Source organism: Numida meleagris, chromosome 1, assembly GCF_002078875.1.
Source record: "Numida meleagris isolate 19003 breed g44 Domestic line chromosome 1, NumMel1.0, whole genome shotgun sequence".
In the NCBI taxonomy this organism is placed as follows: domain Eukaryota; kingdom Metazoa; phylum Chordata; class Aves; order Galliformes; family Numididae; genus Numida; species Numida meleagris.
In genome coordinates this window covers 183481527-183500866 of record NC_034409.1, presented here as the reverse complement: position 1 = coordinate 183500866, position 19340 = coordinate 183481527, and the positions used below count along the sequence as shown (strand labels likewise).

At 49.8% G+C, this 19340-nt stretch overlaps 1 protein-coding gene across 3 annotated transcripts in view; it reads left to right on the top strand.

Moving 5' to 3' along the window:
* Positions 1–11263, top strand: part of AMOTL1 (angiomotin like 1) — a 52563-nt gene extending 41300 nt beyond the window's left edge. For 2 of the 3 annotated variants that reach the window (XM_021381569.1, XM_021381581.1), the window contains 6 exons: positions 615–764; positions 3542–3732; positions 5025–5150; positions 6881–7107; positions 7572–7841; positions 8483–11263. In XM_021381569.1, the coding sequence (XP_021237244.1) occupies positions 615–764; positions 3542–3732; positions 5025–5150; positions 6881–7107; positions 7572–7841; positions 8483–8586 (1068 nt within the window). In that variant the 3' untranslated portion in view covers positions 8587–11263. The remainder of the gene's footprint in view (positions 1–614; positions 765–3541; positions 3733–5024; positions 5151–6880; positions 7108–7571; positions 7842–8482) is intronic. The other variant, XM_021381574.1, reaches the window with a different exon arrangement.

Sequence of the window (19340 nt, the reverse complement as noted above, 5' to 3'; positions counted from 1 at the left end):
TGTAGCAATGACCTCGAGCACCCCTGTTATCCCCTAGGCCACATATGGGTCTGAGTGGTGTTGGCAAAGCCTGTCTGTTCAGCATTCACTCTCACCAAATCAGAGGTTTAAATCAAGCTTCAAGCTTGAAGCTACAATCCCCCGAAACATTCAGTGTCAGTGACAAAATTCATGACAGAAGGCTGGGGGAGAAGGGGGGAACCAACACTTCCCGAGGCTGGAACTGGTTGCCCAGAGAAGCTGTGGATGCCCCATCCCTGGGGATGTTCAAAGCTGAGTTGGATGAGGCTTTGAGCAACCTGATCTAGTGACAGCTGTCGCTGCCCATGGCAGGGGCTCGGGCTAGGTGACCTTTGAAGGTCTCCTCCATCCCAAACCAACCTATGGTTCCTCCTACCTGGGATCAGGTGGGATATTAGGAAAAATTTCTCTGCCCGGGAAGGTGGTAGAGTCCCTGTCCCTGGAGATGTTCAAGAAACATGGAGATGTGGCACTGAGGGATGTGGTCAGTGGGCGTGGTGGGGGTGGCTTGATGGTTGGACTAGGGGATCGTAGCGGTCTTTTCCAACCTTAACAATTCTACGATTCTGTTCTGTGACCTGCTGTCCCTGCAGCTGCGCAGGAAGCAGGCCTACGTGGAGAAAGTGGAGAAGCTGCAGCAGGCGCTGACACAGCTCCAGGCTGCCTGCGAGAAGAGGGAGCAGATGGAGCGGCGGCTGCGCACGCGCCTGGAGCGGGAGCTGGACTCGCTGCGCATGCAGCAGGTGAGGCGGGGGGTGGTCTGTGCAGGACCCAGCCCTTCTGGGAGTCACCTCGTTTTAGGGCTGGGATTGCCTGCTAGGCTTTGTGTTTGAGCCCCTGGTTTCCCATGGGTGATTGCTGAGCTCTGCTGTGGGGCTGCTGGAGGTGGCTTGTATCTTATGTGCAGTTACTCCTTTGAGTGGGTTCCCTGGGCTCTTAGTTTCTCCCCCATCCCCAAGTCCCCAGGCGCAGCCATCTGTGAAAAGGGGAAAAAAAAGCATGAGGAGCTTGCAGGGAGGATTTCCAGTTCACAGCCAGCACCGAGTGCCCAATACATGGGTACTGGCTTTAGTGGAGAGCAAGCAGATTGACAGCGTTTATCAAACCTCTGCCTGGGGAAAAAGCCAGCAACATAAGCAAGACATGATGCTGCTGTAACTCCTGAAGGGCTCACTCCTATCTCTGTCAAGAAATGCATCTGTTACAACAACCTTTCCCGGGGGGTTTGCAAACATTATACAGACATCCTCTGGGTTTTCACACAATCACAGAATTGTAGGGGTTGCTACTGCCTTATTCCAGTAGCTCTTCTCAATTGCTTCTTAGCCTGCTCTTCTCTGACTTAAAAAATAAATCACTCGGGAATATAGCGTGCTGATGCTGGTGGAAAGGAAAGATCATTTGAGAAAACTAAATTTAAGTGAAGATAAAGCTGGAACTAGAAAAGACTTTGTTCTCCAGGCTGGGACAGAAGGACAAATGGATAGATTGGGTAACAGGGATAGACCCCCACCTAAGTTCTTGCCTTGGGAGTTCTGGCTGTGTCTCTGATTTTGCCCAAAGAATTCCTCTGTAACTTCCTTTCTTCATGGGTTTTTTTTTGGAACTGCAATTAGCAACTGCATTTTAGGTTGCCATAGCTCCCGCATACCCGCACCAGTCCTCTTCAAGGAATTTGAAGAAGAAAGATTCTTTGACTTCACATCTCTTGTGGGGGGAGACTTTGGGATATTCTTTACTATTAATTTTTATACTTTTTGCTTCATGAGACACAGCATTGCAACAAATCACAGTGCTTGCTGCAGTGCCCCAACATTTTCATTCTGAGCTGTCTCTCTGAGCTGTCAGAGTTACATCTACTGAAATTGTTTCTCATCATAGAGGAAAAGAGCTTTTTTCTCCTTTTCACCAGCCAGCAGAGGAGACACGGCACACAAGGAGACAGTGAGCCAGAGTCTCTTCTGCTCCTTGACCCAAGCGAGTCTGAACAGCATCTCATCATTATCATTGATGTTGGGACAGAAACAAATAATGATCCTTTTGACTTAGCATTGGGGGCTGAGCCTGCAGGGCTGGCAGATGTTTTGACTGGGAGTGAAGCACCCCAGGGTTCTGTTCTATACACCAGAGCTGTGCTTCCAAAACATTGCCTTCCTACCAGAGGTCTGACAATATCTGAGTACACTGGCTGGCTTGCAGGAGCAGTTGCAGCAGTTGCTCCTAAGGGCTATTCTCTACTGCAGTATTCCAGAAAGTATCTTCCAAACATGTCATTGGTGCACCAAAGCCAAAAGCTGCAATCTTACCCTGCTATCTCTTGTTTCCTGTAACCAGGAGATAAATGTCTAGAAGAAAGATCTGAAATGATTTCCCCCTTAGCATAATATTGTGCACCGTGAACTGTAACAAATCTCTTTTTTATTGAAAAAAACCCACCATTTACTTTTACTGACTTCTGACAGGGCTTTGTGCCCGTCCTCCCACTATGGGCTCATCCCACCCAACCTCTGAGCCAAGGGCTGGATCTTATCATAGAAAGATAGAATGGTTTGGGTTGGAAGGGACCTTAAAGATCACTCAATTCCAACCCCCTGCCATGGGCTGGTTGCCCCCCACCGGGTCAGGATGCCCAGGGCCCCATCCAGCCTGGCCTTGTGCACCTCCAGGGATGGGGCACCACATCTTCTCTGGCTCACCATCCTCTGAATGAAGAATCTTTTTCCTAACATCTAACCCTCTTATAGTTTCAAGCCATTCCCCCTTGTCCTACCACTATCAGACCATGTAACAAGTCGGTCCCACTCCTGCTTACGAGTACCACTCAAGTACTGGAAGGCTGCAGTGAGGTCTCCCCAGAGCCTTCTGTTCTGCCCCATCTCCACCAGCAATTAGAGGAGCTCAGGGCAACTTTAGTTGCAGCTTGGGTGCTGTAATTAAGTGCCTGTAACACAGCAGGATAAGCCCTGCATAGATCAGTGTAAATCCAAAGGGTCAGTGCTCTTCCACACCCACGGCTTCATGTCTGCGTCCGGTGGGAACCACCTCACAGCCTCTGGGGATCTTCTGCCCATTTGGGTGGAAAGTCACCTGCTGTCCTCACAGAGCATCTCCAGGGCATGTAAGTCTGGGATGTGCCAGCTGAGACAGGCAAGAAGAATGTCTTTCAAAGCTTTATTGCTTTTTTTTTTCCCTACCTTTTCCCTTGGTGTGTTGCATCCCACAAAATCCCTGTGCATCCAGGGATCTGGCAACTGATGTTGCACACCGGCTCAGCCTGCCCAGCCTCCTGCAACCCAATAAGGGGGAGGATTTCCCTGCCCCTTGCAGGTGGCTTAAGGCAAGGCTGAGCCATCCATATGGGAAATGAAGGGCTGGTCACTCCCATCCTTGTCAGGTGGTGGTCCTGTCTTGTTTGAATGGTGCTGTGTGGAACCGGGAGTTGGACTCGATGATCCTTATGGGTCCCTTCCAACTCAGGATATTCTGTGTTTCTGTGACCTGTGGCTCTTTGCTCCGGCAGAGGCAGGGCAGCTTCCAGCCGAGCAGCGTCCCTGAGCACAACGCGCCGGCACTGATGGAGCTGGTGCGGGAGAAGGAGGAGCGGATCCTGGCCCTGGAAGCCGACATGACCAAGTGGGAGCAGAAGTACCTGGAGGAGAGCACCATTAGGCACTTTGCCATGAATGCTGCAGCCACGGCTGCAACAGAGAGGTGAGATGGTGTTGCTGCGAGCAGACAGCTCTGTTTGCAGCAGAAGGCTTGGAGGAGGAATAAGGAATGGGTATTTCCTCGAGGCTGGATTTTGCTTTGCCTTCCCCCGCTGCGTTTCTCCAGCAGAGTTAATACATCCCTCAATGAGGTGACACCTGTAAAGTACAACATTCGGTTAAAGACAGAATTTACCCTTTTGGCCATGTCCAAAAGTTTACCAAACTCAGGCACCAAGCTGAAGCCAAGCCTTGGGATGCCAAATGATGCAGCGCAGGTAAGGTTATTCACAAGTTATACGCAGCACACAGCTGGACCTGCTGGTATCAGCTGCATCCAGCCCACGTTCTGCTGCCTGTTTCTATAACCTCATTTTAAAACCTATAACAAGGGAAACGTTGTGGCCCAAGTCCCGTGTTTCACCGCTCCATTAAGCTTCAAATTAAAAAGGTTCTCCTAGCATCTAAATGAAACCTCTTGGCTGCAGATTGCTTCAATTTATTCTTGTCCTTTTCAGGTGTGCATGATGTGTTCATCATGCAGGTCACTGGCAACATTATAACAGCCTTTTAAATGCTGGAAGACACACATCCCCTGGTGTATCTTCCTGACCTGATCTAAACAGGCTTCCTCCAGCCATCCCTCATACATCCTGTAGGAACCCCTTCCCATTCCCAGTGCTTTTGTTTGGGTACTCTCCAATTTGTCTGTGCCGAAGTGTTGTGCCCCTGAGCACACAATGTGTTGCAGTGAAGTCTCCAGCAGTGATGGACCAGGATAATTAATGTCTCATCCCAGTTTCTTTAGAGCCAAATCCCTTGAATACGTCCTAAGATGAGATTTGTCTTGTTAAATGTGGCTGCGTGCATCTCTCAGTATGATACATTCCTTTTGTGCTTCAGTCTGGACAGCATTTCCTCTGCTGTTTTTCACCTTCCTAAGCGTGCAGTTTTGCTTCTTGTTCACGGTGCAGCCTTGGTGGCCTGGGGACTGTTTCCCCAGTGAGCGAGTCAGTCCCCTTGGTGTCTCACCCCTTCCTCTAGGACAGCTGTTAATCTCACAGGGCCCAGCTGTGATTTTAGCATTGGTCCCAATTATTAACGTCATTAATGACTAACCCAGATTCGAGAGTACGCCACAGCAAGACAACCAGTAGCCATCCAATTTAACAGTCCATCATTACTCCTGAAACGTGGGATTTGGGTTTTTTTTGTTTTGCAAGCACCAACCTCACTTGCAAAACGCGTCCTCACGGACCATAGGGCCCAACTGACTGTGTCCCATCTCTTTGCCAGGGACGCCTCGGCGCCCAGCCACTCGCGCAACGGCAGCTATGGCGAGAGCGCGCTGGAGGCGCGGGGCTGGCAGGAGGAAGAGGAGATCGTGCAGGCCAACCGGCGCTGCCAGGACATGGAGTACACGTAAGGGGCCGCTGCGCCGTGGGGCTGGGGGCAGGGTCACCCCACAGGGCTCCCCTTGGGTGGAGCGGGGTGTTGGGAAGGGGGATCAGGATGCCCTTTGGTTCCTCGCTGCCGTTAGATAACTCCCTCCCTGCTTGCACCAAGGCCTTGTGCCAAAACCGACCTTCTTGAAAAAATGAGGTTGTTCCAATATTAAAAGTAGGTTGGCGTGTGAGGAAGCGAAATGCTTGCTTAATCTCAGTGAAACTCCCCCTCTGGAAACAAGAGCGTCTCACTGTAAAAGCTGAAGTTGTAATCCCGCTCCTACATAATCAGCAAGGCGAGCATCTGCTCTCCTTAGTTGCCTGCTTGTTGCTCTTTCTGGATACACTAAGTTGTGCACATCTGTGTTGGGTGGTGTTCACATGGCACTTAGCAATAAGACTGCAAAGTGTATCCCCCCCACACCCCTAAATATATATATTCACCAGCAATAGAAGGTATAATACAGACTTCATTTGACACAGATAACGTTCAAAGGTATTTCTCCATTTTCAGCCCACCACTGGGTGTGTGGCTGTGTAGATAAATGGGTGCTAGAGCATGGGGCTGCACTTGTCATCCAGGCTGTTCTTTGGAGAAGAGTGGTCTGCCAATGAGTAGAGATCCCTTGGGAATGCTTGTGGATGTCTCTAGGTTTTTAATGAAAAATTACTTGAAATCTGTCCTTCATTTTTGGCTTTCCCACAAAATGACAAGTCTGCAGACAATTTTATAAAACAGTATATGTATTGCTTGTGGAAAGTGCAGATGATTGTTTCTACTGGGTTTGGTTTTCGTTTTCCGCTCACACATGCAAGCTAACCCTGCTTCTAGTGAAGCAATGGAGTTTTGCCATTGGCTTCATGAAGGATAGATTAGGATCTTGTGTTTTCATTGCAAATTAGACATCTGATTACGAAAACTAAAGGCATCTTTAGTGTCTATCTCCCTTGTATGTGTAAGTTTTTCAGATGTGGCGTTTTAGCTTTCACTGCTCCACAAAATGCAGTTAATTTGATCATATATTGTACATCAGCAAAGAAACAGTATGATTCGTTGTTAATAATTCCTGGAGAGAAATCTCAGGTAACTCTTTTTATGGTCTTTGGGGTCCCAGCTCCACACACCACGGACAGATGGTTTCTGCAGGGCTTAGTGGGATCCAGGAGCCCAGCCCAGCTGCTCCAGGCTCCGAAGGGGCCTCCTTCCGTCACTTGAGCCGCAATAGATCTTTCCTCCAGCTGCCAGCAGACCTGAATTACGAGGTTAACTCAGGATTTTCATTCAGATAATGCTGAGGCAAACCCCTCCCTGTGGCAGTCTGCCAAGCGAGGGATTCCGGATTTGGCGGCAGTGGGGGAATGTTGCTTGTGTTTTTGTGTTATTCAGTGAAGGTAGCAGTCCACAGCACAGTCGGGTTATTGCTCTCACTGCTCCCCCTGTGTTGGTAAAGCCACAGCAATAGGTGAGTTCACCTAATCTCACCAACTAAACCATTTGTGGTTAATAGCTAGGAATGCTCCCTATATCAGGCTACATAGTTATCCCCTGCAAGCCCTGCGGGAGCTTCCTCATCCGGGTCACATAAAAGCAGAGGTGACAGTGCAGGGCATGTACCTGGGGACCAGTCCTGCTACCCTTGGCTGCAGATTGCTGCCCGTATAAACTTGTTTTCCATCCCTGTAAGCAGAACGTTTGTGTTTTGGTAGAATAAAGAATCTCCATGCAAAAATAATTGAGAAGGATGCCATGATCAAGGTCCTTCAGCAGCGGTCACGGAAGGATCCCGGCAAAGCCGACAGCGCCAGCCTGCGACCCGCTCGCTCCGTCCCCTCCATTGCCGCCGCTGCGGGCACGCACTCGCGCCAGACCTCGCTCACCAGCAGCCAGATCACTGAGGAGAAGAAAGAGGAGAAGCTCTGGAAGGGAAGCATAGGTGAGCTGTGGCTTTGGTTAAGCTTTGGCTGGTCCATCGCTTCATAGAATCGTAGAATTGTTAAGGTTGGAAAAGACCTCTAAGATCCCCTAGTCCAACCCCAACCCACCTCCACCATGCCCACTGACCACGTCCCTCAGTGCCACATCTCCACGGTTCCTGAACACCTCCAGGGACGGTGACTCCACCCCCTCCTTGTGCAGCCTGTGCCAGTGCCTCACCGCTCTTTCTGAGACGAAATGTTTCTTAATACCCAACCTGAACCTCCCCTGGCACAACTGTAGGCTGTTACCTCTCATCCTGTCATGAATTTGGTGCCACATGGATCAGGAGTGTGGAGGTGTGCGTGCCTGCCCAAGGGTACCACTGGGTTGGGTGTGCAGAAGGGGGGATGTAGCTCTGGGGTGAATATGGGGCAGCGCCTCTGACTGAGCTGGATGTGGCTGAGCTTGGTGTGTTTTCAGGGCTGCTCCTGGGGAAGGAGCACCACGAGCACCCGCCGGGCCCCGCGCTGCCTCCCCCTCTGCCCTCCTTGTCATGTGCACCCGTGCCGACACCAGCAGCCTCCCACGCGAAGACGGGCAGCAAGGACAACAGCACCCAGACGGACAAAAGCGCCGAGCTCTTCTGGCCCGCCACCGCCTCCTTCCCCGGCCGCGGCCGGCTGGGCACCACCCCAACACACAGCCCCGTACCACGGCCCCCGGGGGCACGGCCAGCCGGGGAGAAGCTGGGTGAGTGCTGGCAGGAGCACACTTGGGGCTGCAGGGCCACACGGTGAAGTGCCAGCTCCCCCAGGGCTGTTGGCTTGTTCCCCAAGATACCCCAGGATGACAGATGTCATCATTCGTGCCGCTGAAAATAAAAGTCAGTGGTTAAACCGTGGTCAGTGAAAGCACCACCTGGTTTGTAAAAGAAACCTATGGCGAAAAAGTAAAATGGAGAATGTTTTGTTGTTGCTGTTATGGTTTAGGTTTTTTTGTAAAGAAATACGACTTCAGTTATTCTTGGAAGATGGAAACCGCTGGCTTGCAACCTTATCAAGGAGAGACTTATTTTACAAATGTAATTTTGAAAAAGTCAGTTTCCTACACATTTTTCTATTCTCAAAAGCAAATCTCCCCCTAGAAACTTCATCTATGCCACTGTTAAGGCTGAATACCTCTAGTTGCTTGAAACTCTGGGTTACTGTCTCCTTCATTGTGCAGGGAATTCAGGCTCATGGGCTCTTGGCCTCCAGATCAAAGTTGGCTTTCAGTCTTCAGGACATGCATTTGTGCCTCTCCCTTGCAAAATAAAATGGTTTTGTATTTACTTCAAACAATTTGTTACTGGATTTGAGCTGAAGACTGATTTTGCCTTGTTTCCATTGCAGAGAACTCCAGCCACGGAAAGCCGCCCGACAGCAAAGGCAGGGTGAGCAGCTTGCTCCACAAGCCCGAATTTCCAGACACAGACATGATGGAAGTCCTCATCTGAGCAGAGGACAGTGTCTGGGCTTCTGTGGGCATACATCCAGGTGTGAGGACATCGTCGGTGTGCCAACCTTAAAAACTGACTGAGAATTTGAAGGAGGAAGGAGAAAGTTTGTGCCTGAATTGAAGCTTGAGTCTGCTATGCAGAGACTTGGGACCAGGCAAGAGATAAAGAGGACCCAAGAGGAGAGATGAGATGAATGTTTGGGACTTTCTGAGCGGAAGGGGACTTAGAAAACCAAAGGTGGCCCGAGAAGGTGGTCATCAAGGAAAGAGGAAACTGCATTTTCTGGTGGAAAAGGAAGGTAGCTGGGTTACAGACTGGGTGCACAGGGCGCTTCTGTTTGATGCCTCCGCAGCCAGGACAGGAGCCAAATCCTGGCTCTTCTGAGCCCAGCAGAGTGTCTGACAAAAACTGGAGAAACTTGCGTCTTCCTCAGTATTGATTCCTTTCTCTAAAGTATTCACTGCTGGATTTTAGTGAATTATTGGTGTGTGGATGTACACGGCAGGTTCTTGTAAGTATTCATTTGAAGTGGTGTGGTGTGGTTTTCCTGACACGCAGGTCAGGTGCCTCTGCCTGGCCGGACGACTGTTACTCTTGGATCCGGATCATGGTGCAAATATTCATGCCTTGCAAACTCCAAGCCTGCTGAGACTTCTGGTTTTTGACAGGAGCAGTTGTTTGCTGGAATTTCCACCGAGGATGAATGTGAAGGAGGGAGAGTACCCTGCTAAAGCAACCCCTTTTGTAACGCTTGGAAGGTTTCAGGAAGGAAAGTCAGGGGAGGATCCTGCCAGCTCCACCACAGGGCTGTGCAGGGCAGAGATGGGAAGAGGTGAGGTGCATGGCTGCATCTTTTGCTGCTCCGTCTCAAAGCTGGCTGCAACACATAGGTTTCAGCAAGTGAGAATACGAGCACAAAACTGTAACAGAGTGTAGCCCAAGGAACACTCTGGGGCTGTTTACATGGGAGAGATGGGAAGAAACCACTGATGCCTTCTGCAGTTACTTCAGTGGAACCAAGCCAAACTTGTATGTGAGGTCAGAAGATGCCTCTTGCTGTGCACTGGTTCACAACAGAGGAAGAATCAGTGTATCTGTTGGCAGAACAGGAACAATTCCTTATTTTCAGTCCTACATTCCCTGAGCAAGCAGACCTGCCACTCGGGTTCATGTGGGATTCTGCATTAAGAGGTGCAGGACCGAGCCTGGAAGGTAGAGCTGCAAAGCAGTGCATGAGCATCACCTGCCGTGTGCTGAGCTGCGGGCTCTTTTCAGCTTGTTTCACCCAAGACAAAACATTTCTTGTTTTCAGCTAAGCCCTTGGTTTCTGCAGGAGGTGGCACCTGTCTGTAAGACAGCCAGCTCGCAGCAGCGTTACTCAGAACATGCCTTCTGCTTCCCGTATTGTAAGAGCTGGTAGGGAAGTTTTCCTCTCCAGGGTATTTTTATATTGGCTTTTCTCTTCCCAAATCTTGTAGTGCACCCCGATGACAGCAGGAAGAATTTAGCTTTGGGAAAAGGGCGGTGGGATTTTGTGGCAAGTTGAGTAGAATGGAAAAGCGATGGGTGCTCCGCGGCTGGAAGATGTGTTCACAGGACTGTCTTGAGGCCGTCCCCTCCTGTAGGCGTCAGCAGGTGGGGAAACATGTTGGGAAAACATCAGGCACTGGACCCTCTGCTTTTGCTGAAAACTGAAGTCCTTGCAGCCCCAAAGGCTGCAGGTGCTGGAGCCCCGTGCTCTGTGCCACGTGGCCGAGAGATACCTTCGTTGTGAAACAAAATTGCTATGCCGAGTCCATGCAGTTATCCGTGTGTGTGCGTAGTCAGACGTGTCGGTGTTGCCCTTTCTGGTTTTTGCACTTGTTAAACGCAGCAGTGCTAGGTAGGTTGTGCCGTCAGGAGAGCCGCGTGTGCGAGTATTAGCAGCTTTGCAAAACCAAATGTGTAAACCCCTTCGAAGATTTTGTGCCGCTTAATATATGCCTTGTAAAATAATTTTATTTTTCCTCTAAAGTTAATTTAAATGTCGTAAGGAAAGGCCAGGCCTGTGTGTGTGGCAGTGGCTGGCTGCAGGTGGGCACCTCCTGACCCCACGTAGGCCAGCGCTGCCCAGCTGGGACTGGGCCAGGAGGATGGCAAAGCGAGGGGATAGCAGTAAAATGACGGTAAAGACGCCATCATTTTTCTCCAAGAAATAAGGATACCCAGCTGCTTGGGAGTCCCAAAGCATGTCATTACTGGCTGACTTATTTCTTCAGATGGAACTGCTTAATGGCTTCTGTAGAGGCAGGCAGCTTGGCCGTCCAAAAGTGTGTTCACAGCCGGTGCTGCCCCGCAGGCCAACCATGAATGGTTTGCACAGTGCTGCTGCCTTCTTGCTGGGTTTCCCAGCTCCTGGAACTGGACAGCGTTTTCGTGCTGCAGCCGTTCCGGGCGATGCTGGTAACTCATTGTAAAACACTGTCATTCTCTTATTGTTGGTTGTGTAGAGCAGTTGGTGTACAGTGGTGTACAGCTGGAGGGTCGTTTGTACATAGGTGGGTAAACGAGCAGCGTTACGTGTCACCCACAGCAAATATTGATATTGTTGGCCAGCCAAAGATTTCCAATTCTTTGCTGTTTAAACTTGTGCCTTAATATTGTATATAATAAATGTATAAACACGTTTCTTTCTTCACTTTTCCGGCGTGAGTATGTTCGGTCCCTGAGAAGAAAGGAATTTGTGAACAGCTCACCCGGTGTGCTAAGCAAAGCGGTCAGACCTCGCTGACCGTAGGCTGCACCTCCTCTGTTTTCCATGGCTGTTAGAGGGTACCACCAGTGTGTGGGCAGTGTCAGCAGGTCTGTAAAGCAGAGAGCTTTGCCAAGCCTGAGATGGGTTTTAGTCAGGTCAGCTTTACCAGAAGGAAATCGAGGTGGAAGGTCCAGGCGCTTTGGTGAGCGTCGGAATATACCTTGGCCCTGTGTTCCCATTAAGCGCAGCACTCCCACTGTTTGTTTGTTTGTTTCATTATTCCCGTGGGTCTGAGACTTCTTTGCTTGACAGGCATTGGATCAATGTGAGCAAGATACCTAAACCCCTCCTGTATCCAGGTACTCCTGGCGGCCCTTTACCACCAAGAACAGAAATCTCTGGTTGCTTGGATTTTGGCTTTTCATCTTTGTTTGACTGAGGATTGAGCAGTAAGACTGGAGGGTTGGCTTGGTTTATCCAGAGTTTCTTTTTCTTTGTTTTCTCGTTGAAGAAAAAAAACAACAGTGGAGGCAAAAGCAGAATTGGGGTGGGAAAAGCCTCAGCACCAGCTGCACTCAGGTAAGTAGCTGTCATGGTTCATCCTGTTTCTGCATTGTGCCTTCACCTCTGTAACACTGGCTGCAGGTCAAGTACATTTTGTGTGTTGCGCTCTGGAAAAAATAGTGCAACGAAGCAAACTTCCAGAAGCGATTTGTCGAGATGTTAAAATTGCTGATGAGTGTGTGTTCTCAGAGGTGGGGGAGGGGCAGCGTCCTCTTCGCAAGGACAGGGAGAGAGCTCAGAAGAGCTAAAACCATCAACAGAATCACCATCTAGAAGCATTCAAAAATCAAACACCAATCCAACCCCAAATGAGGAGACCTTTTCAGCATCCATTTGGATTCGGCATGCTGCTCAGCTGCAATGTCTCTCCTGTTCCGGTTTGTTACTAGGATAGAGGCTTTCTTTTCCCTGTGCTGTAATGGAACAAACGTCCAACCACCGGTGAGCTGCATTCTTGAGGAGAAGCTCTGATTCCTTGTGTCTTTAAATAGCACTTGGAGCTGGACTTGACAGGGCACATCACCCACTGAGGTTTGTGCTAGCACCGCCAGCGCTGTCAGCACGGCGGCAGAAACGCTCCAAGCATAAACGTCCCTCACTGGGAGGATGCTTGCTGCCAGCTGTCCTGAATCTGGGAGCTGGATGCAGCCCAGCCTCTGAAGCCGGGCTCTGAGCATCCTGCTGGGGGCTCACAGCACCCTGCGACAGGTTTTGGGGTACTCTGATGGATTGCTCACCCAGAAAACGCGGAGACCCATTGCACGGACACTGAAGCCCATCTTCTTGCAGCTCTGTAGCTCTTAGAGATCTCGGTCAGCTGGGAAGCACTCATCCTTGCCCACATTGGAGCGCTCAGCAGAAGGCGCGCAGCTGTCACCATGCTGCTGTGATTCATGGTTATCCGGGCCGTGAGCTGCGCCTTCGCAGCCCTGCAACACCGACCGAGCGCACCAGCATTCCTGAGCTATAAAAGGAGCAGGAATCCATTGACTCGAGGCATGAAGCCCCACGGGGTGTTTTCTTTCATACCAACCACTTCAGCTCCAGATGAATAAAATAGCAGCGCGCATATTTTCCGGAGTAACCCTGCGTGGCCCTTCTTGGTCCTTGGCCAGCGCTGGTTTGAAGCAGGGCAGCGCGTCCCCGCTGCTGCGGGGCAGAGGAATGTCCACGCAGAGCTGGAGGTCCGGGTCTGCCTTCGTGCTGGGGGTGTGCACAGGGAGCATCTCTGCCTTAGCTGAAGAAGCAGAGTGAAAAGCAGCAGCCGAGTCTGAGAACCCGGCACAGGAATCTACCGTTGCCCATTAAAGCAAATGAGAGTTGCCGAGAGCTGAAATATGAAGAAAATGACAAAAAATCGGCATTTTTCAGCACTGGTCCCCACACAGGGACAGAGAGCGTAGGGCTGTGAATGTCGGGGGAAGAACCCCCTCAGTGAGGAGCATGGAGAGCAGCTCATCGACGCACAAACCTGCTCTGCTGCAAATTTATTTCATTGTACTTGTTTATTTTGCACTGGCTACTCCAGCCCGCCCCAGTCCCCATCTACGGCTGAGCCTGTGACCCTGCAGGAATGCCAGACGTCCTGCGGGACAGCTGGGCACAGCGTCTGCGTGGGGTCTCTGTGCTTGGGATTTAACCCATGAACGCAGGCAAAATCCCTCTGGGTGAAGTGCTGGAAGAGAGGGGGATGAGTGAAGTTGGGGCGTGTTCCCTTGGCCTGTTCATTCTGTGCATTTTCAAGAAATCATCATTAGGTGCTGCATAGTGCTCCTCTGTGCCACAGCAGGGCTTTTGGACACCCTGAGCTTCTTATTGTGTTACACAGAGGTACCCAGATGTCACTGGCTCTGTTACACGGGGCTCCCCAGCCTCACGCAACCCCAATGGCCTCCCTAATCCCCATCCTTAATAAATAAAACAGTAACTTGAGAGAAATGATAAAAATAAGGGAGAATGGAGAAAGAAAGGAGAAGAGAGAAGGGAAGGAAAGGAAAGAGGGGGAGGGAAAGGGTAGGGAGGGGAGCGGACAAGAGAAGAAAAAAGAGAAAAGAGGAGATGAGACCATAAGAAAAAGAATAAGAAAGTCAGTTCATTGCAAATGGCAAAAGAAATGTTGGAAGGTGAAGAGTTTTATTTTGGCTTCTGCTGCCTGTTCAGGCATGGACAAGCTGTCAGCCCTCTGTGACCACGGGCTGTGGCCAGGTCAGTGCCATTTGGACCTTTCCAGGTAGAACACCTGGGCCTGAGCACAGGGCTTGTGTTCCGCATGCAGAGGACGCAGCCGCATGATTGCAGGAATTGGCTGGTATTTTAAAGCTTTTTATTTAACTACATAGTCTTAGAAGTCCTCTTTGCCTCATCCACTCAACCGGTTAAAACTCAAGAGAGCTCCTGAAGACCAGGTTCCATTTGGTTTGGGAAAGGAATGTCACACACCTCCTTAAAGCAAACATTTGCTCGCAGTTGGCAGTGTTGACCCGAAGCACGTCAGCTTTCCCTTTGGACACTACACTACAAGATTTTTTCCCATGTGAAAAATGCACTTGAAGCCCTAAGCAGAGGAGATGTTTGGGACGCGCAGCTCCGCCCCAACTCACTGGCGGGGGCCCAGGGGGCACGGGCAGGGAGCACCGTCCCATCAACAGCAGCAATTGCTCTCTTAAAGAGCCCAAATCTGGCGTTTTTCATTATCTTTTTTTTTTTTTTTTTTTGAAAGCAGCTTATCAGAGGACAAGGAGCAGTGAGTTTGGTTGTGCAACAAATGCAGTTACATGGACTGTCCCTTTGGGGGATCTCTGCATTGAAGTTTTCTCTTGGCAGTTCTTTGTGGAAAACCGGATGAGCTGAGTGGACAAACAGGGCCGTGTGTGGTGTGGTGAGCAGCACGGGGCATGGTGGTGTGAGCAACCACTTCTAAGAGAACATCTCTGTCAGACCCTCCTGTCTCTTCCAAGCTGCTCCTTCCAGACCTGTGCTTGGGCCGCACGTTAGCAGTGGTCGTACAGCTGCAAAGAGAACCACAACACTGGGAAGAAGCGGGGAGTCAGCCCATGTGTAAAGTCGCTGGAGGTTTCAGGCCACAGGACTGAGCTGGTCTCAGGTCAGCAACATGCAGAGTTCCTCCCAACTTATCCGTAAGGGCCGACTTGTGGCAGCAGTGGGACAGATCTTTGGCATCACCTTGGTACCTAGGCCCCAAGAAGAAAGGATTTCAGTCTTCTCTTAAGCCTCAAAGCCCCTTAAACTCTCTGACTGCTGCAGACTGAGGGAACTACAAAGCTTAACAGCATAGGAGAGGCAAGGATGGGGTCAGGAGACAAGAGTGGAGATGGAAGCTGGATTGGAACCATCATCTGTAGCCTTGAGCTTGGAGATGGGGCCCAGACTCCAACCAGCTACCTACAGCTACTTGTGGCTATGCAGAAACATGGGCTAATGAGAGCATTAGTCTGTGTGAGAGGAACAACGTCCTGCAAGCCTTGTCTAGGAGGTATCTAGGTGGTGTCAGCAGTGACAGGAAGGAAATGGGACCACTAAAAAACAGCATTAGGGTAGTGGTGGCACTTTCCTCTCGATTATTAGGGTCAGATGCAGTTAAGGGCAGGGACTGCCGCACTGTTGTCATACAGCTGATGCTTCCAAGCATGGAAACCTCTAACAAAGACTTAATGTCTCATCACGTTGCTGATGATCATGAGACGCAGCAACTCCTGGACACAGCTGTCTGGTTTCTTCCCTGAAGTATCCGAGAAGAGAAATTACTTTCTTGCTTGGGTTTATTACAGAATCACAGAGTCATAGAGTGGCTTAGGCTGGGAGGGGGGGGTCCTCAAAGCCCACCCAGCCCCAACCCCCTGCCGTGGGCTGGTTGCCCCCCACCAGCTCAGGCTGCCCTGGGCCCATCCAGCCTGGACTTGAGCACCTCCAGGGATGGGCACCACAGCTCTCTGGGCAGCCTGTGCCAGGGCCTCACCACCCTCTGAGTGAAGAATTTCTTCCTAACACCTGCTGGAGAGGAGCTCTGTGGAGAAGTACCTGGGTGTCCTGGTGGATGACAGGTTGGCCATGAGCCAGCAGTGTGCCCTGGTGGCCAAGAAGGCCAATGGGATGCTGGGGTGCATTAAAAAGAGCATGGCTAGCAGGTCAAGGAAGGTGATCCTCCCCTGCTACTCTGCCCTGGTCAGGCCTCACCTGGAGTACTGTATCCGGTTCTGGGCTCCCCGGTACAAAAAAGACAGGGATCTCCTGGAGAGAGTCCAGCAGAGGGCCACAAAGATGACAGAGAGCCTGGAGCATCTCCCCTATGAGGAAAGGCTGAGTGACCTGGATCTGTTCAACCTTGAGAAAAGAAGACTCAGAGGGGATCTGATTAATGTTTATAAATGTCTTTACTGTGGGAGTCAAAGGGACATTGCCAGCCTCTTTTCAGTGGTCTGTGGGGACAGGACAAGGGGAAACGGCCATAAACTGGAACACAGGAAGTTCTGTACCAATGTGCGTAAGAACTTCTTCACAGTGGGGGTGATGGAGCACTGAGACAGGCTGCCCAGGGAGGTTGTAGATTCTCCTTCTCTGGAGATATTCAAGACCCGCCTGGATGCCTGCCTGTTCAGCCTGATCTAGGGAGCCTGCTTTGCAGGGGGGTTGGACTCAGTGATCTCTTAGAGGTCCCTTCCAGCCCATACAATTCTGTGATTCTGTGATCTAACCTAAATCTCCCCTCTTTTAGTTTAAAGTGATTCTTTCCTTGTCCTATCCCTATCAGACCATGTAAGAAGTTGGTCTCCCTCCTGTTTATAGTCTCCCTTCATGTACTGGAAGGCCACTACCAGGTCTCCTGCAGCCTTCTCCAAGCTGACCAAGCCCAGCTCCCTCAACCTTTCTTCACAGGAGAGGTCCTCCAGCCCTCAGAGCATCTTCACGGCTCTCCTCTGGACTCACCCCCACAGCTCTGTGCCTTGTGATGAGGGCCCCAGGCCTGGACGCAGTTCTCCAGATGGGGCCTCAGGAGGGCAGAGCAGTGGGGAACAACGCCCTCCCTCTCCTTGCTGCCACCCCTCTGTTGATGCCCAGGATACTGTTGGCCTTCAGGGCTGCAGGTGCTCACTGCTGGCTCATGTCCAGCTTTTCATCCATCAGGACCCCCAAGTCCCTCTCTGCAGGGCTGCTCTCAATGAGATCTTCTCCTCCCAGTCTGTACTCGTATCTGGGATCGCCCCAAACGAAGTGCAACACCTTGCACTTGGCTTTGCCAAGAGGTAAGGACTTCGTAGAGGAATTTGTCATAGAAAATATCTTGGATCAAGTGCCCTCAAGGCGTCTCCCTTTAAATAAAAAGAAGTTAGCTCAACATTAACATTTCAGAAGAGGAATTCAGAGAAATTAAGGGAATTATTCAGAGAGATCAACTGAACTTAGAACAGTATGGATCGTATATCCCAGGCAAGACAGGAAAGCTCTCAGGGGAAAGGCTAATGCCTTAATTGGATGAAGAATTACCACAAAAAGACAATTAGGAATAACCACAAGCCTGCAGTGGATAGAAAAAGGGATTAACCAGCAAAGAGAATTTTATGTTAAAGGTCAGGAAGTGTAGGGGTAACATGAGAATCGCTAAAGTTGAGCTGCGTGTGATCTTGCAAAGGAAATTAAAACAACTAGTAAAATACTCATGAGTCACAAATGAGAAGAGAACAAAGAAATGTGGTTTCTGTGTGCCCAGGATGTGGTGAAGCTTAAAGATACTGAACTCCATCCCTCAAATGAGGTGGCTGTTTTGTGTCAGGCTTTGGGAAGAAAAAGGATCCTGAATCCCAGGACAAAGTGAAGATGGATGAGGGACATCAGGATATGGAAATGACCACATCTGAAGGGAATGAAAAGCTGCAAGGGCTAAGTGCATACAAACTGAAAGGACTGGGCCAGCTCCACCCCAGAGTCAGGCCATCAAGTTTTAAGTCCAACAGCAAGTATTTGAAATTGATCTATGATGTTTCAGAAGCGGTTCTGGAAAACAATAATTTAAGAAAGCAAGAAAGATGCCTTGGGCAACTACTTCTGCATTTGTCTACAGCATCTGCCAAATTAAATTCTTGCCCAAGAACTCGGGGAGCTTTCCTGAAGAACTGATTTTCCAGACAAAGGAGAGCAGTCAGTCAAATCTCTCTGGACTTCACCTAATTTTTGTCATGGTGTCCCATGAGAAACTGTTAGTTAAAATGAAGAATACAGTACCTGGTGGGAAGAAACTGAGATGGGTAGCAGAGGGACTGAGGGGGATATCAGTGTTCTGCTTCAGAAAGGTTTACTCAGCCTGAAAGGAGAAACCTACTGGAGATCCTCAAAGATGAGTTTTGGGTTATATTTAGTATTTCTGGCAATGCTGCTGGCGCAATAAATAACATGCTAATGGAATTTGTGGTAACACAAACATGTAATAGTTTAAAAAAATAAAAGAAAAAAAAACCAGCAAACCCAACAAGCATTTCATTTTGGAGGAACTGAACAATCCTGTAAAGTGGAATAATAGAAACAGGATGAAGTTTAGCAGGACAAAAATTCTGAATTCATAGATGATGGCAAGGTCCACTAGAAGACTGGCAAATATATATACCAGTTTCAAATGGTGAAGAGAGAAAACACCAAAATAACATTTCTTTTCTGCAATTTTTCCATTTGTAAATAGCTCAGTTCCTGTCTGGGACCCTCCAGAGCAAGTGCAGGATGACAGAGCTCAAAGCCACGACGGGGAGCCAACACGATGAGTAACCCCAAGAGGATGGAAACCACCAAAGGGACATTTGAATGGAATTGTTGCTTTAAGCAGACCTGGGGACAGGTGGTGGCCACCTCCATTCTCCTCCAGGTGGACACCACTGTGGTCCTCTCTCTCGCACACCAAGCAGTTGGTGTGTCCCAGGGAGCAGGAGATGGTGCCACGGAGATTTGGGTGCTGTTCTGTGCTCCTCCAGAAGGATTTAAAGGGGATTTGGGCAAAATGTCATGAAAAATGTAAATGCTAAGAAAGCTGTGGATTGGTTTGATGTCTTCTGACAGCCTATGTCTGCTGAGTGTCCTGGAGGGGAGAGGAAGAGCCACATGTGAGCATAAGCATCTTCATTTAAGGATGAGTAACCTCAGCTTCAGAGATGAAACTGCTTAAAGGTCAGCAGTCAAAAGGAAAATGATCACAACTGAAAGCTGATGAGGCCAAAGTCCATCTCCTCATCTGAGCATATTTCCTTAAAAAATGATTTGTTCTGAAACAAACTATCATTTGTTAATAATAATTTGTCGGCTCATCATTGTCAACAGTAACTTGTCTTTTTCCCCATGTGCATTCTGAAAAACAGAAGTATAGGGGCACCACAGCTCTCTGGGCAGCCTGTGCCAGGGCCTCACCACCCTCTGAGTATGAATTGATGGATGCCACAACCCAACTGTAATTTGT